Source organism: Ictidomys tridecemlineatus, chromosome 4 (assembly GCF_052094955.1).
Source record: "Ictidomys tridecemlineatus isolate mIctTri1 chromosome 4, mIctTri1.hap1, whole genome shotgun sequence".
NCBI lineage: Eukaryota > Metazoa > Chordata > Mammalia > Rodentia > Sciuridae > Ictidomys > Ictidomys tridecemlineatus.
This window is the reverse complement of record NC_135480.1, coordinates 178,282,499-178,299,390: the sequence shown is the minus strand read 5'-3', so window position 1 is coordinate 178,299,390 and position 16,892 is coordinate 178,282,499. Positions and strand designations below refer to the sequence as shown.

At 46.8% G+C, this 16,892-nt stretch overlaps 1 protein-coding gene across 1 annotated transcript in view; it reads right to left on the bottom strand.

Annotated features, from left to right (window-relative positions):
- The window catches only part of Col15a1 (collagen type XV alpha 1 chain), a 110,232-nt gene extending 100,964 nt beyond the window's left edge, over positions 1–9,268 (bottom strand). Inside the window, exons 1-2 of the mRNA XM_078047873.1 lie at positions 9,182–9,268; positions 8,785–9,067 (exon numbers count right to left, since the gene is read on the bottom strand). Coding sequence (XP_077903999.1) covers positions 8,785–8,962 — 178 coding nt within the window. The 5' untranslated portion in view covers positions 8,963–9,067; positions 9,182–9,268. The remainder of the gene's footprint in view (positions 1–8,784; positions 9,068–9,181) is intronic.
- Between the last annotated feature and the right edge of the window lie 7,624 nt (positions 9,269–16,892).

Here is a 16,892-nt window from a genome sequence, read left to right as displayed (position 1 = left end):
CACAGGAGTCATCAATGGTCACCGCAACCATTTGAATAACCCTATGACTCGCAGACACCAATAAACCAGGGAGGGGAGGAATGCTTCCTAGAACACAATCCCAAAGGATGAATGGGGGTTGTCAGGTAGACAGTTTCTGAAAGAAACTGGCCCGTCCAAAGAGTGGGAGTTGGACATCACATGCCTCCTTCAGAAACCTGCCAGTGGCTTGGTATGAGCCCCCGTCAAGCAGGGCTCAGCATTAGTGGAGGAGAGAATCTGCAGCACTCCATCCTAGGACCAATGATAGCCAGACAGGGCCATTAAACTAGGAAGTCGCACAATTAAACCTGTATCAACAAAGATCCATCTGAATATAAAATAAGAACTTTCCAACTAGCTCTGTTGTTTGGTGGGTGAGTCCAATTGCGGAATGTAGCCAAAGGAAACAAGAAAGAAAACAAGGGCCATTTGTCTGAAGAGGTTCCCAGCACCACTGTTTATAATAATGACAAAATGGCCAAAGTTCATGCTCAGTGCTGGACAATGTCCTTTGGGTGATGGAGACTGAAGGTCCCTGATGTGAGCTCTCAGGTGTCACGCCTACCCTCCTCTCTTTCACTCAGGAAATCACATCAGACTGCCAATGGCCAGAGGTGACATGATTACAGGAAAATTCTGAACTTCTCTGATTCATATGTCTAAGTTTAAATCAGATTTCTACAAAGAAGATGTACGAAGGACCAGCAAGCTCTTCAAAAGGTGATCGACGTCATTAGTTATAAGAGGCAAAACCACAGTGAGATGCCACTTCACACCCACTAACATGGCAACCATGAAAAAGTTCTAAAATACCAAGCATTAGTGATATATGAAAAAATTAGATGCCTCATACAATACCGGTATAAAAGTAAAATGGTGCCGCCACTGCGGGTAACCGTTTGGGGGTTTCTAAAAAAACGTAAACAAAAAAATCACCATGTGATCCAGAAATTGCACTCCTACATATCTATCTAAAAGAACTAAAATCAGGCACTTAAGCAGATGTTAGTACACAGATGTTCATGGCAGCACTGTTCACAACAGCCAAACGGTACAAACAACCCAAATATTCATCAATGGAAGAATGAAAAAGGAGTAACATGAGTATAAACTAGAAAATAGAAAAATGTGGTCTATACAAACGATGAAATATTTATACAGTCAAAAAAGAAACAATGCGCTGATACATGATCTAACATGGACATTATGGTTTGGTTAAGAGGCATCCCCCAAAAGATCCTGTTAATTCAGGAATATTCAGAGGTTAAATGACTAGACTGTGGGAGCTGTAGTCTAATCAGTTGGTCCAAGTTTGAATGAACTAGCTGGGTAGTAACTGTAGGCAGGAGGGGTATGGCTGGAGGAGATGGATCACTGGGGGTGTGCTGGGGGGGGGTCCTCTTCCCTGTGGCCCCTTCCTTCTCTTTCTCTGCTTCCTGAGCACCAGGAGACAGGCAGCTTTCCTCCACCCTTTTGCCATTCCTCGGGCCCAGACCAACAGAAACAGCCATCCATGAAATAAAACTCTGAAACCGTGAGCTAAAATAAACTTTTCCTCCTCTAAATTGTTCTTATCAAGTATGTTGGTCTCAACAATTGAAACCCAACACACAGAAACTGGTACAGAGAGGTGGGATTGTTGCTGAGACTTGGAGTCGTGTAGATTAGAAATCTTTGGTTTGTGGGAGGCGTTTGGAAAAGTTCGGAGACACAGGCTGGAGAAGCCTTAAAATGTTGTCAGCGGAGCTCAGCAGGTGATTCTGGTGGGAGCTCAGAAGATTAGATTGTGGGTAGGAAAGTGGACAGTAAAGACTGCGCATGAAGTTTCCGAGGCAAATGAAGACTCTCTCGGAAACTGAACTAGAAGTCCTTCATGTTGCATTCTGCAAGTAACTGTACATTTTCAACATTTTTGCCTATTCCCTAAGACTTTGTATGAGGCCAAATTTAAAGATTATAGACTAATTAATCTGGCTGAGGAGGTTTCAAAGCAGCACAGTATTCAGGCAGTGGCATGGATATTGCTCTCAGCTTTAGGCCAGGTTCACTGTGAAAACCAGGACAGACAGATTTTTAAAACTTGCAGTTTGGCCAGAAAAGTACAAGTAAAACTTGGGTCAAGGAAGATGTGGTTGTTGAAGAGATTACAGCTACTAAAGTGATGCTAAATACTTTGCACAGCGACAGAGCATCCCAGGAATTGGCAAGACCACAGCCATCACAGGCTCAAGGGTGTAAAGTAAAAATTCCTTTGAGAAGTGACCATGGGGACACTCTGCTCACACAAGGGGGCCTTGTTTTCCTAAGATGTATTTCATTATGCTCAGCTGCCCAGGCACTCAGAGGCCATCACAGCCATAGTCCAAGGGGGCCCAGCTACTGCTCCAATCGGTGGCAGACCTCAGCATCGTTCACATCATGCTAGTTCTGCAAGAAGGAAAATGCTGGAGTTAAGGGGTCATGGAGGGTTCCTCCTAGATTTCACAATTTAGCCTGGGAGGCCAGGCACAGTGTAGCAGGGTGGGAATCCCTGCAGAGAGCCCCCAGAGAAGGCAACGTGTGAATCTATGAGGAGGAAGCCAAAGCTGCAGTGAAGACCCCTGGGATTGAGAAATGCCAGCCACATGGACTGTCTGCCAAGGAAAGCTGCTGGTTGTGGGAGGGTCAGCCTAAGATAAAGGCCATGTGGGCTGCAACGGGCAAGGCGGTGGGGGCAGGGTGCCCCGGCCCTTTGGAGCTCACCTCGGTTGCCATTTGCCCTAGCTGCTGGATATGGAGCTAAGGGACTTGATTGCACAGCTGGACTTAGGTCTTTCCCTGGTGCCAACCCTTTTATCTATGTTCATACTCTTCCCTTTTCTTTTGGTCTGAGAATGTTTACTCTGTGCCACTGCATACTGGATATATGTAACTTGCTGGTGGGAACCTGGGATTGAACTCAGGTGCACCCAACCACTGAGCCACATCCCCAGCCCTATTTTGTATTGTATTTAGAGACAGGGTCGCACTGAGTTGCTTAGCACCTTGTTTTTGCAGAGGATGGCTTCGAACTCGTGATCCTCCTATCTCAGCCTCCCATCTGATGGGATTTCAGGTGTGCAACATGGCACCCAGCCTGTAACTTGCTTTGGACTCCGACTTTTGGGCAATGCTGGAACTGTTAAGATGATGAGACTACTGGAGATGGACTGGATGCATCTTGCGTTGTGAAATGGAGCTTTGGGAGGCCAAGTTTGGATATGAGATGACCTCCAAAGCTCCTGTGTTAATGCAGGAGTATTCAGAGGTGAAATAAGAGATTATGAAAGTTGTAACCTAATTAGTCCATTTTGGTTTTGTGGGGGTTTTATTTTTTATTTTAATTTTTTGGTACTAAGGATAGAACCCAGGGGCACTTAACCACTGGGCCACACCCCCAGCCCGTTTTTTAAAAATACTTTTTAGTTGTAGATGGACACAATATCTTTATTTTCTTATTTATTTTTATGTGGTGCTGAGGATCAAACCCAGCGCCTCACACACGAGAGGCAAATGCTCTACCACTGAGCTACAACCCCAGCACCCCCCAGCCCTTTTTAAAAAATATTTTATTTAGAGACAGGGTCTTGCTCAGTTGTTCAGTGCCTCACTAAATTGCTGAGGCTAGCTTTGAATTTGTGATCCTCCTGCCTCAGCCTCTCAAACTGCTGGGATTATTGGCCATGTACCGCCACGCCCAGCTCCATTTTAGTTTTTTTTTTTTTTTTTTTTTTTTTTTTTAAAGAGTGAGAGAGAGGGGGACAGAGAGAGAGAGAGAGAATTTTAACATTTATTTATTTTTTCTTAGTTCTCGGCGGACACAACATCTTTGTTGGTATGTGGTGCTGCTGAGGATCGAACCCGGGCCGTACGCATGCTAGGCGAGCACGCTACTGCTTGAGCCACATCCCCAGCCCCTCCATTTTAGTTTGAATGGACTAACTAGGTGGTAACTGTAGGCAGGTGGGCAGGGTTGGGAAGGTGGATCACTGGCTGCATGACCTGGAAGGGATCATCTTCTCTGTACCCTCTTTCCCCTCTCTCTGCTTCCTGGCTGCCACGATGTTTTGCCTCACCTCAGGCCCAGAGCAATGCACCTGGCCAACCATGGACTGAACCCCTGAAATTGGGAGTCCAGATAAACCTTTCCTCCTCCAGGTCAGATACTGAAAACCTCACACACACAATGGATTCACCTTGAAACGTTATGCTCAGTGAAAGAAGCCAGACCATAAGGGTCACATGTTGTATAAATATTCAGACTGGGCAAACCTACGAGGACAGAAAACAGTTTAGTGGTTGCTGGGAGCCGGGAGTAGAGCAAAGAGGGAGAGTAACTCCTTCGTGGGTATGCAGCTTCTTTTTGGAATGACAAAAATGTTTTTTGGAAGTTGACAGAAATGGTGATTGCATAAACACACTAAATGCCAATGAATTTTACACTTTAAAATAATCAATCTTCCATCATGAATTTCCTGTCAATAAAATAAGTAAGTTAGGATGTCAGAATGGTCCATTAACATAGGAAAAGGTGATCAACTTAATAATCAGGAAAATGTAAATTAAGGCTACAGTAAGATTTTCGAATGTACCCACCAGAAATGCTGAAATTCAACTTCAGTGCCAAGACCAAGCACTGGGGAGGAGGTGAAGAATGGGGACTCTCATTTCTTGGTGGCCACGGATGTTGGTATAGCCACAGTGAGAACATACTGCCGCTCCGTGGAAGGGTATGGACACCCTATGTCCCAGCACTCTCCTCCTAGGTTCAGAACTGATATATATGTGCACCAGAGACAACCAGAATGTTCACAGCCATACTGTCTGTCACATTAGCCCAAAGTGGCAACACCCCAAATGTTGCTGGAGGAAAAAAATGGATTAAAAAATATTTGATGTATTCACAGAATGGAATATTATACAACAATGAAAATAAACTAACTGCAGCCACATACGATGACACGAATAAATCTCCAAAATCTTAATAGTCAGTGAAGGAAACAGATATCAAAGAATATATCCTTCCCATAAAACGTTTAAAACCAATTAAAAAGAACTTCAGAATTTAAGGAGATATACTTAGGTAGTAAAGATATTTATTAAATGCAAGTAAGTGATGGCAAGGTGAGATTTACCTCTGAGAGGAGGGAGGGAAAAATCTCAGCACAGGGCCTCACAGAGCTTGGGGGCTAGCCCGCTTCCTGACCTGGGTTTTAGGTTTATTCTGTGATAATAAAAGAGCTGTACTTTTAGCAAGCACTTTTCTCAATGGTTTGATATTTTAAAGAGAAGCAAATAACTTATACATATCAGCACTTGATGGCAGGAACAAATTACTTATAACCACTCCATCCCTTCCCCAACCATGGCTCATCTTCCAAAATAATAGGCATTCCAATGACACTGTGCCTTCACAGGGAAAGGAAGGGATAATGCTGTCTGGCAGCCCAGTCCTGACCCATTAGGAACACAGGGGTCATGCGGTGACACCCCACTGCAAAAAGTCTCTTTAAACAGGAATGTGTAAGGGGATGGGATTGGGTGCACACAGGACGGGATGGATGTTGAGTGTGAAGGGTTCCAGGATTGTTGTCTGATACCCTATATTTCTGCCTATGCATTATAATCCCCTCAGGGCAGATCTGTGCCCAACTCCTTTCTGTCCCGGGTCAGCATGCAGGTTGGTAAAGTGGGTGTTCAGTTTGTATTTGTTGAACTAAACTATGCAGAATAAGTTAGAGCTCACACTAGGCAAAGGTTGTTGTTTTGCCATGTTTTAAACTAGAAGGAAAATAGACAGGAGTGAATCTTGCCTCCCCATTTTATAGACAGGAAAACTGAGACTCAGGGGAAACTCATCTGAGTTCACAGAGGTAGTGGTGATGAAATCCGAGCTTCCCAATGCTTGAAATTTAAATGGGGTTGAGGTACCGAAGGAAAAACAGGAAGTTTACCAGTATCCATTTTTTTCAACAGCTCCATTATCTGTGAATCGCCACATGCCTGTGTTCTGTCCCTATCAGGGGAGACTTACCCTGGGCCCACAAGGACATTCAGAGATGCTGGGGACAACTGAGTTGGAGACCTGGAGGTACAGGTGGACCTGACCTTTCCAGCCGGAACTCAGGAGAGGCAGTGCACTGTGAGTCGGCAGCTTGCAAGTGTCCCCCCCTCCCCCGTGGGCTGGGTGTGTCCAGGCTGGAGCCTGGGTGCCCTGGTACCTGGGGAAATGCTTTCTTCTGTTTCTATAACTCTTTTCAGTGAGGCACAGTACACCCTCCCTGAAATTCACTCATTTTAATTGTCCTGGTAGGTGAACTTTCTTAAATGTATACAGTTGTCCAACCACCACCCCAGTCCAGTGTTAGAACACTTCTCCAGAAAGTTCCTGATGCTCATTTGCAGTCCGTCCCTGCTTCCGACTCTGGCCCAGGCAGCTGCTGGTGGTTTCCATTTCTGCAGGGTTGCCCTTTTAGAAACTTTGTATAAATGGGACTCTGACAATACCCAGTGTATGCCTGGCTTCTTTCACTTAGTGCAATGCCTGGAAGGTCCACCTGAACTGTTGTACAGGGATCACCCCTCTGTGTTGCTGAATAGACTCCCCTGAAAGCCGTCTACAAGATGGAACCTAACTTCTCAGCACTCCCAGGCGGCAGATCCTGTGAGCTGGTGGAGGGTAAGTGCTCTGCAGACTGCACAATAGCCATGCAGATGCAATGAGCTCATGCTACGATTAGGACACTCTGATTATGGGGTTCACTAGAGACTGTGGGGCCCTGCAAGGTCCTTGCATCTGTGAATCTGCTCTAACTGAATACTAGGACGGTATTCAGCAAGGGCAATGAAGTCACATTCTCTCATTCCAATTCTACCCCAGATGCTTTCAAGTCTTGTGACTTTGGACCTTGGTGTGTTCGTCTGAAGAACAGAAGTAGTAAGAGTCCTCAGTGCCCACCTCCTGGAGGGATCGTAAGAAGTGGAGGAATGAAACAGGAACACGTTCCCACTCCACCTGGACAGACCGTGTTTTGTAAGCGTTGCCACACGGAACTGCGGCAAACTTTGGAGAGTTCACATTTCCAGGAACTGGCTTCAGATTCCGCAAGGAACACTGACTAGCATCAGTTGTAAATGGCCCTCCTGAGGAGCTGCTGGCCCTCCCTCTCTAGGTTATGGATGGAAACAGGACTTCCTCCTTGTTAGAAAAAACAATCCTGATCTGACATCAGGGCACCAGGCTGCAAACTCAGGAGGAGAAAGAAATATCAGTTCCCTTCCCAATGCTTTGGGTAAGTAGGAGTTACAGCAAGGTTCTCAAAAGACCACAGAATCCAAAAGCTGCCCTCTATCATTGAGTTGGCAGTGCCCTGTAGCACATGCAAAAATTGCAGCGTTCCAACATGGGCCATGGAGCCGAGAAGCCAAAACTATGCTCCAGCTGCCCTTTGATCTGGAAAAAAAAAAAAAAAAAAGCTGGAAGCTCTGGCAGGAAAAGCTATCATCGCATTTGAATCTCACTCCCTGAGAGTCAAGTCTGGGCTGTCCAGGCTTCTTCAAATACAAAGAGTTAACCAAGGACACCCACTCCACCAGGGGACCAGGAGCTACTTCACAGTCTTCTCAATCCCTATTCAATCAGGGCTGTATACAAATCCTCTAAATCCAAAAGGGGTCAGAAGTCACCGTTGAGAGATGGATTCTCCTATTGAAATGCCTGGGGAAGTGGCTAAAGAGGATTAGGAGTCTGGAGACCTGAATTCAAGTTCTAGCTTTCAGACCAGCCACTTCTAGAGCCTCTCTATTTCAATGATGCAAAAATTTCTGCATTGCTTTCCAAACACAGTTACTGCAAGGATCAAGCAGTTCTATCAAGCAGATAGGAAGTTCTACCACTGATTGTGTGCCTCATATGTACCAGCAGCAAGGAAGACACATTACATCTTGTTTTTCCCTGAATCCTCACAGCATCTCCAGGAGGCAGGACCGTCTAACTATTTCTCCTTTTTAGATAAGAAAACCGAGGCACAGAGAGGTGAAATCCATTCCCAAAGTTGCAGCATGACCTTAAACCGACTCAGCCGAGTTAACCATCTAACCTCAGACTCCACTGCTCAGCCAACACCTCTGAATCAGGAAACGAAAGCCCAGGGAACAGAAGGGACAAGGTTCCCCGGTTCCAGCCCACAGCTCTTTCCATCATCCATGGTGCCACTGCCCATAATGAATGTGACACCCCGCTAGGTAACTAAAAGCTAAAGTAGGCATGAGAAGCAATTCAGTTCCCTTGTTTCTGGCGCTGCAAAGGCGACAAGTGTCCCTGTTGGTGCTCAGGTTTCCGCACCTGTGTATAAAAAGGCACCGTCCTGCCTTTCCAATGAGCCAGCCTGAGCGCACAACCTGAGCGCGTGCGCTGGGTGCACGGAGGCTAACTGTTGCCTTAGCGCTGGCAAACTGCTTCCAAAGTCCCTCTCGGTCGAAGATTGGCGGGACCACGCCTAGATCAGACACCCCCGGAACCCCTACAGTGCTCTACCGCCGGGGCAGCCCAGGGACCGCCTTTGCGGCTAGAACCCGCACACTGTCCTGAGAAAGCCGCGGGTAGGACCGCCAGGGCGCGCATAGTGGCAAGGACTCCCTTTTATGTCCAGGAATGAGGAGCGCACCGCAGCCGTGTCCGCCGCCCAAACCAACTTCCCCAGGGCGCGGAGGCAGCTAGTGCCACCCTCCGGGTGAGTCGCTTACCTGTCGAGGCGCGTGTCTGGGTGACAGCGGAGAGGAGCGCCGAGATGGAGAGCAGCAACAGCACTCGCCAGCACTGCCCGTTCCTCCTGCAATAAGTGGCGGAGGGAGACACGGCGAGGCGGGCGGTCTGGTCGGAGGGGGCTGCGGCGCTGGCAAGCGGGTCCCACCTTGGCGCCATCGCGCGTGTCTGCGGAGCCCCTGAAGGCGCGCGGCGGACGGGCAGTGTGACCGAGCTCGGCGGAGAACGAGGGGCGCTGAGCGCTGGCCGCCCCGCTCGCCCTTCCTGCAGGGAACAAAGACGGCGCTCGGCGGCGGCGGGCAGGATCCGGGCCCGCGCCCTGAGTCGCCCGCGCCCGCAGTCGCCGGCGCTCTGAAACCCGACTCCGCCGCGCCCTACCTCGGGCAGCGGCGGCGCACTCACGCCCCGGGATCCCAGCAGCACCGCGCTCCCCACGCCCCTTTCCCCCCACGGACGCGCGCTCCCTGCCACCGCCTCCAGCCAGCGGCCTTATGTAACCTGCGAGGACAGCCCCGCGCCCGCCTGCTCCGGGCTAGTGGGACGCGCCGCCCCTCGCCCGCCCTCAAGCCTGTCCCAGTTGGGGCTGCCCACGGACAAAGCTCTTCCTTTCGTCTCAGCAACCCAGAGAAGCCGGAATCACTGGGACGGCCTTACATGACAGATGAGGAGACCGAGGCTCACAGGCAGAGCGAATGAGCGAATGAGCGAGGTCGCACAGCTGCAGGGAGCTCCTGACAGTTGTGCCCCACCAGTCACACCTACCCCATGAACCCATTTGGATTCCCAGGAGTGGCCTTCTTGAGGTACATTAGTGATGTAGAGAAGAACTTGAAGGGTCACGTGCAACAGTTGGCCTTACCTCAGCATTTTGGATTCCTAGAATATTTATTATGGCTAGAGCCCTAAGAAACCTGATCCAGCCACTTCCCACCTTTCTCCATTTTATTGATGGAGAAACTGAGGCCCAGAGAGGCCTCATCTACCCAGTGAGTGATGGATTGTCAATGAAGGAGACTAATTTGGAAAAAAAAAAAAAGATGTAAAGGTCTTCAAATGTTGCAGTTTCACATACACTGAGAAAATCCTTATAAGATAGTGAGTCCCTGTCACTATAAGAGAAAGACCCTCTAACAAACAAGAGACAGCAGAGTAGGAATTCTGAGCTTGGGCTCACAAGTTGGGGGGTCACTGTGTCTGGACTGAATCCTAGCTGTTACTTCCGGAAACATGGGCAGATCTGTAAAATGAGAATGGAAAAGTTTCCCTCCTCTTAGGTTGGTGGGAAGATTGGAGGTGTTACTGAAATATAAAGTGTTTATCAGAGTGCCTGGCCCAGGACAATGCCCACTGGATGTTAGCTTCTGTTACTGGTGCTGGGGATGACCAGGGCTGCGGCCTGGGAGAGGGGGAGCAAGGGGGGAAGCTAGGCAGGAAAAGCTTCTGAGAAACTGAGGCATCTGGAGCCAAAGCAACTCTAGAATAGTCTCACCTCGAGGTAACGGAAGGCAAAATGCATTCTAACAAAAAAAAAAAAAATCTGTTTGCATTTTCTTCAATTAATTCTGTCCCACTTGCGGTCATTCTGTGATGGATATAACCTTATTATCAATCACTAACCATAGAGAACTGGCCTCCTTAGTTGTATATTTCTCTATTGCTTGTAAAGTACCCTGTCAATTAGGAATACAATTGACTTTCTTAGAACAATTTTACCATATTGTTAGGAAAAAGCCACATCAACTGTGACTACACAGCTTTTCTGTAGTTCTGTATGATAGTTAAAACCAGAGACTGCGAACTCGTGGCCATGGACCCAGTGTTGCCCACAGATATGTTTTATTTGATTTGCCAGGCATCAAACTCCAGATTAAATTAGCAATATTAGGAAATTACACGTTCAAGTCCATACTTCTTACTTCTTTTCAAAATGTTGGGAAACACTGCAATATGGGGCCTGGGTTCCCTGCGCTGATAATTGACTGGCATTGATTAGGGACGGCTGCCTAAGTTTAGGCCACACTTTTTCGGTTTGCCATAGTCCCCACCACTCTCCAAGGTTCCCAGCACCAAGGCTAGGAGTCAATTGCCATTCAGCCACACTTGCACTGTGTCTTTGCTTATGAGAAAGAAAAAAAAATGGCATAGACTAAGAGCTCATGTCCCTGTTAAAAATGGGTAAATGAAAGATATAGGGACAAAGTCATATTTAAAGAAAGAAAGGGAAGGACATATTTCTACATGTTTAATGTACAAATAAAATGTATCTGCCTTGAAAGGTGTGAAAACGAACATGCCATTTAGAAATAAACTTGTCCCCCTCAGTAATGTATGCTACCTGAAGTATGAAGTATATCTGCATTTAAATTGGTGGACCCGATTGTGGTCCAATTTATCAATCTGAGACACACATGGATCAGATGGCAGATTGCTTTACTTCTCCTGCAACAAAGTCCTGTGTGCACATTTCATAGTTTGTTGGTTCTGCTTAAATATTTAATACTTAATTCACTGGAATATAAGTTCCTGAAACTTGTTTCTCCCCTAGAACAGACTAGAAATAGATGCATGTTAGCACCATTGGTTTTGAACCTCTTTCGTGTACCTCTAGTCATGTCCATAGGCAAGAAGGGTTCTCATTTTGTAGTTTTGCCTGGAAGTGGGAATTATGAGCTGGTATGGATGGTGGACAGGGAGGGGCTGGGGCTGGGAGCTGAAGGAGAGAGAGGGTGAAACTGGTCCCAGCTGCAGGCGTGGGAGGGATGGGGCAGGAAGCCAAGCGAGGCATTGCACCTCCTGCCAGACAGTGGTGTGAGGGCTTAAGTGATTTCCTGCAATTCAATGTGAAGTTGTAGAAATGGCTAAGAGGAAGCTTCATGTCATACCCAAGCTAGTCTAAATTGTTTACCATGGTGCAGTACAATCTGTGAGACCGAGACGTGTAGACGAAGGATTTTATGTTCCAGATCTTCCCGGACTCCACCAAATGAATAGGCTGTTCCATTTTCCTATAATCCATCCAAACATCCCAGAAAATTCTGCATCCAAAAACACTCCCCAGACTGTCTCAGAGCAGTTGGAATGGACACAGAAATCTGTAAGAAGCATCCCAAACTTGGTTTGGAAAGAAGTTACCAAGAATTAGTACATGTCATTCTGAACTTGAGTTTCTTCAGCTCATGGGATATAATACTTCTCAGTGGAGTCGTGAAGAGAGAGTTCACAGGAGATACCCAAAGCTTGCCTTAATGTCTGACTTAATGAGCAGAAAGGGCAGAACAGACTTCACCAGCTGACTAGAAAAGAATTTATTAGAATTAGCAAAGAATATACTGTTTCTTGGATAATCAAGAGAAAATAATGAAGTTTAAACCCACAACTGCCTAAAGATTCACCCCACAGAGTATAATGGCTCTGAGCTCCCAGGTTGCTCCTCTGGGGTGCTGAGCAGTCTCTGAAGTCATTTCAGCTTCTGCAGGGTGGCCTAGGGGTATAAGTCAGAGGCGCTGCTTCCTTTTGCACTGATGACACCTCGATGTGTTCGGTTATGCCAAGGAGGGCCACAGGCTGAAGACACTTGATTTGTTCAGCATAATAGAGGATGATGGATTTGAAAATCTAACAATCCACAGAGGAAAGGAAAATCAGGAGAGAGGGCTCCATGGTCAGTGCCCTGTTCAGTCATTTATGTGCAGGGTGGCCACCTTCTAGCTGGTATTGATGGTGGACAGGGAGGGTCTGGGGCTGGGAGCTTTACCCGGAGCCTGCTCTGCCCACCAACACAGCAGACCAGGAGTGCCAGGGAATTAATGCCTTTCCCATCCCCACCCAAGCAGCAGCTTGGGCAGAAGTCGGTAGACAAAGCCCTCGGCTCCCTTGCTCAGCTCTTGAAAACACACAGACATGCGATGGCTGCCTCTTATTGCCACTTTCCTCCCAGTGTTTCTTGAGAAAACTGACCAAAGGGAGTGCTCATGGTGGACTCCCTGACTCCAAATTGAGATGACCATTTCAGATTCTTACAGCATCCCCTGACTTCAGTGTCTTTGGCCACTTATTCTAACCCCAGTTCCCTCCTTGCAACCAACTCTACCTGGACATTCACCAACTTCAGGCGGGCTCAGTTCACAGCCCTTGCCTTATGCCCTCATTGCACCTCCTGACTTCCACCCCAAGACCTCCCTGCAGATGCTTGGGTGTGACATCCTCAGTCTGCTCAGCACCCATGAGCCAGCAACCTGGAAGTGCAGCACAGTTACCCTCCCTGAGACAAGTTCTCAGCCAGTGGAACCCAGGGAATACCTTTTTCTCCTTCCTCTTCAGATGCAGTGCTCCAGAAAGTAAACTAAGGCATCTCCTAAACCATCGCGCACATCTCTTGCCTCTTATGGGCTCTTCCTCCTTCCTTGCTTTCCCTCTCTTTCCTTCACCTCTGATCCCTAGGATCATGGTCCCTAAAACAATACTGGCACCTAAGACTTTGCCCCAGATGCTACTGTCTGAGTATGAGGGAGGGGATGGAGTTTCCACCCTTGGACACACACATCTGAATGGAGTATCTTTGTGTGTGTGTGTGTGTGTGTGTGTGTGTGTGTGTGTGTGTGTTTTATTGGTTGTTCAAGACATTACAAAGCTCTTGACATATCATATTTCATACATTAGATTCAAGTGGATAGCTGTCATTTCTGCCTCACTGGCTCCAATTAGCATGCTGTCACCAGCCTTATATTCTGTGGTGTGTCAGAAGGACAAGTCTCCTATGGACTCTATTATAATTCTGGGGATAACATAACCTAGGGTAAAATAGTGAATATGAAGTACTGTCCTTTGCACATAACAGTGCATTTGTTATTTATTTATAATACTGGGAATTGAACCCAGGGACATTTTACCACCAAACTACATCCTCAGCTCTTTTTTATTTTTTATTTTGAGTCAGGGTCTCACTAAGTTGCTTAGGGCCTCGATAAATTCCTGAGGCTGCCCTTGAACTTGCAATCCTTCACCCTCAGCCTCCTGAGTTGCTGGGATTACAAATGTGTGCCATTGCCCCTGGCATAAAAGCACATTGTTTTTTAAATCTTCCTCATGTTGTACTTGCCAGATCGTGTTGCATCCCATGTGCAGAAGGCTATGTTGATATATTCCAGTGAAGATATTACATCTGGCATGCCAGCTGCACTTGATGCTACCATCTGGCCAAGTTTAAGGTATCCACTATCATCTCCCACAATCCATTTGGCTCCTGCACGATTTAAGTCTTAGTGGTGTATCTCTTCTCTGAAGTACTTCCTGGGAGGTGGTATTGTTTCTGATCTTCTATCTTGAAGTCATGGGGAAGAGATAGTCCCAAGGATTTCCATTTGAATTTTTTTTTTTAACCAGATACTACAAGTCAAGTTGCTACTGTAAGGGTTTTGCAGGAAGCTCAGTATGTCTACCCCAGTTAGATATTGGAGAGCAGACCTAAACAGGTCTAGGAGGCACACGCAAATTATATGAACAGGTGGTTCAAACTTCCATGTCATCTGTTGCTTTATACCAGTACTTCATACCTAAGGCATGGAGGATGGTTTCCTACAACTAGTACACAGAGAAGTGAAAACTCAGGCTGCGTCACAGTTGGATTGGTGCCATGTGTTTGGGTGAAGCTGGACTATTGCTGCTTTGCAGCCTCTCAGGGTGACCCTAAAGGACAGTGGGGAAGAGAGCTCCTTCCTTTGGGTACAATTGAGTGCTGCGCCTGGTCAGCCTCTTTGAAGAGGGGAGGAGTGGAACATTTAAATATATATAGATGTCTGAGTAATGGACACAAGTCTTGAATGTTGATCAGGGTCCTGGAGAATAGATTGGATGATCCAGGAAGAGGAAATCTAGGGAAGAGTGTTGTGGTTTGAATGTGAGGTCTCCCCCAAAAGCCCACGTGTGAGACAATGAAAGAAGGTTCAGAGGAGAAATGGTTGGGTTGTAAGAGCCTTAACCCAGACAGGGATTAACTGAGTGGTAACTGAAGTGGTGGGTGTGGCTGGAGGAGGTGGGGATTGAGGTTGGTTTGGGGGTATATATTTGATTCTGGCCGGTTTTGACCTCTCTCTCTCTGCTTCCTGATCATCACGTGAGCATCTTCCCTCCACCACACTCTTCCTCCATGTTCTTCTGCCTCATCTGGAGCCCCAAGTTTCAGACTGAGACCTCTGAAACCAGGAGCCTCCAAATAGGCTTTTCCTCCTACAATTGTTCTGGTCAGATCTTTTAGTTACAGCAGCAAAAAAGCTGACAAAAAAAAAAAAAAGCGATATGGATAGACCTACGGAAATGAGCCCCAAATGTACGAGTCTCTGCATCTCTAGTGCTGACTGAAGACCCTGCGCCACAAAGGTGGACAGGATGACCCATCCCGTGGACGTCAGTCAGTCTCTTTCCTTGGCTACCCCAGGGCTGACATGGAGCAGCCTTAAACAATGACAGCAGTGGCAGGAGTACATGTTAAGCAAATGCCCAACACTATGAACCCCATCCCTCTAAAGCAGATCTAGCTGCTGACGTTGCTGAATGCACCAAACCTGCCAGATGTGGAGCTGTCACTGAACCGTCCATACAGCACCACTCCTCAGAAAGACCAGCCCACCACTTGGTGACAGGTTGGCTTCCTCAGATTCTGTTCAGAGTGATCAGCATCAACCTAAAAATGGTTTGCCTTCCCTGACCAAGTGCTTTTGCCAGTGCCATCATCCTGAGACCTGCAGAATTCCTGCATTATCCACATGGTTTCCACACCACACTGTCTCAGAGGAAGAGTGACAATGGGTGAATGACCAGGGAATCTGATGGTTTGAGCATGTACCATCCAGGAATAGCTAGTGCTTGGTAGGATGGTGGAAAGGCCTATGAAAGGCTCATCTAGGGTACAGCTTAGGGACAATACATGTGGCTGTGTCTCCTATAACTAGAGTATAGTCGTCCCTTTGTATCCATAGAGGATTGGTTCTAGGACTTCCATGGATACCAAAATCCAGGAATGTTCGAGTCCTTTGTGTAAAACAGCTTAATATTTTGCATATAATTTATGCACATCCTCCCATATATTTTAAATAATTTCCAGTTTACTTATAATACTAATTATATTTACAATGTAAAAGCTATGTAAATAGTTATTCCACTATACTATTGAGGGAATAATGACCAGAAAATAGTCTGTACATGTTCAATTATAGACAGAATTTTTTCCCAAAATTTTTAATCTGAAGTTGGTTGAATCCTCATACATAGAATCCATAAATACAAAGAGCCAACTGTACTTGGGTCAGGAAACCAAAGGGTAGGACGGGAGCAAGCCCTTTCACTCTCCCAGCAATACCCTGAAGCTTTGTGTTCTTGTTGGGTAGAGCTGCTGGGATCCAGCAGAACTTTCCCAAGAAACAAAGTAAGGCCACTAAGCTTGAAGCTATAACTACTCCCAGGTCTCTTGAGGCTCCTCATGGACAAGCAGGCAAAAAAGGAGTGATTGTGTTATGGGGACAGTGAGCCCTGGTGACCACCAGGAGCCACAGTGGCCACTACTTTCCATGGGCAGAGAGGCTATGCCTAGAATCCAGGGAGGGTCCTGGGGTATTGCTTCATGCTCCTGTATCTCATAATTGATGGCAAATGAATACAAGAAGCAATCAAAGAAACTAAGAGACCAGATCCTTAAAGGGCAAAAGTCCAGAGCACCTCATCTGGCCAAGCCGGACAGATCATCCACAGCTCTGGCCAAGAACAAAGCTGCTCTGGAATGGAGGTGGAGGAAGGAGGTGGGAGTAGCTACCCTGTGAGGGAGGGAACTGTAGCTTGTTTTACTTTGTTGCTGTTCAGAGATTTCATTTGGCTGTGAACTTGAAAGGAACTCTGGCTATTGAACTTATACCTCTCCCCTTAGAAAATGATGAGGACATTGTGTTCTCAAAGAATTGAAAGAGGGGTCCCGCCTCATCCACATGGCTATAGTCCAAGGCCCCCCAGTGAATACCTGAAGCTGCAGATGGAACTGCTGTTTTTCCTATAAATACACAATTATGATTAAAATTTTAATCCATACATGAGGCATAGGAAG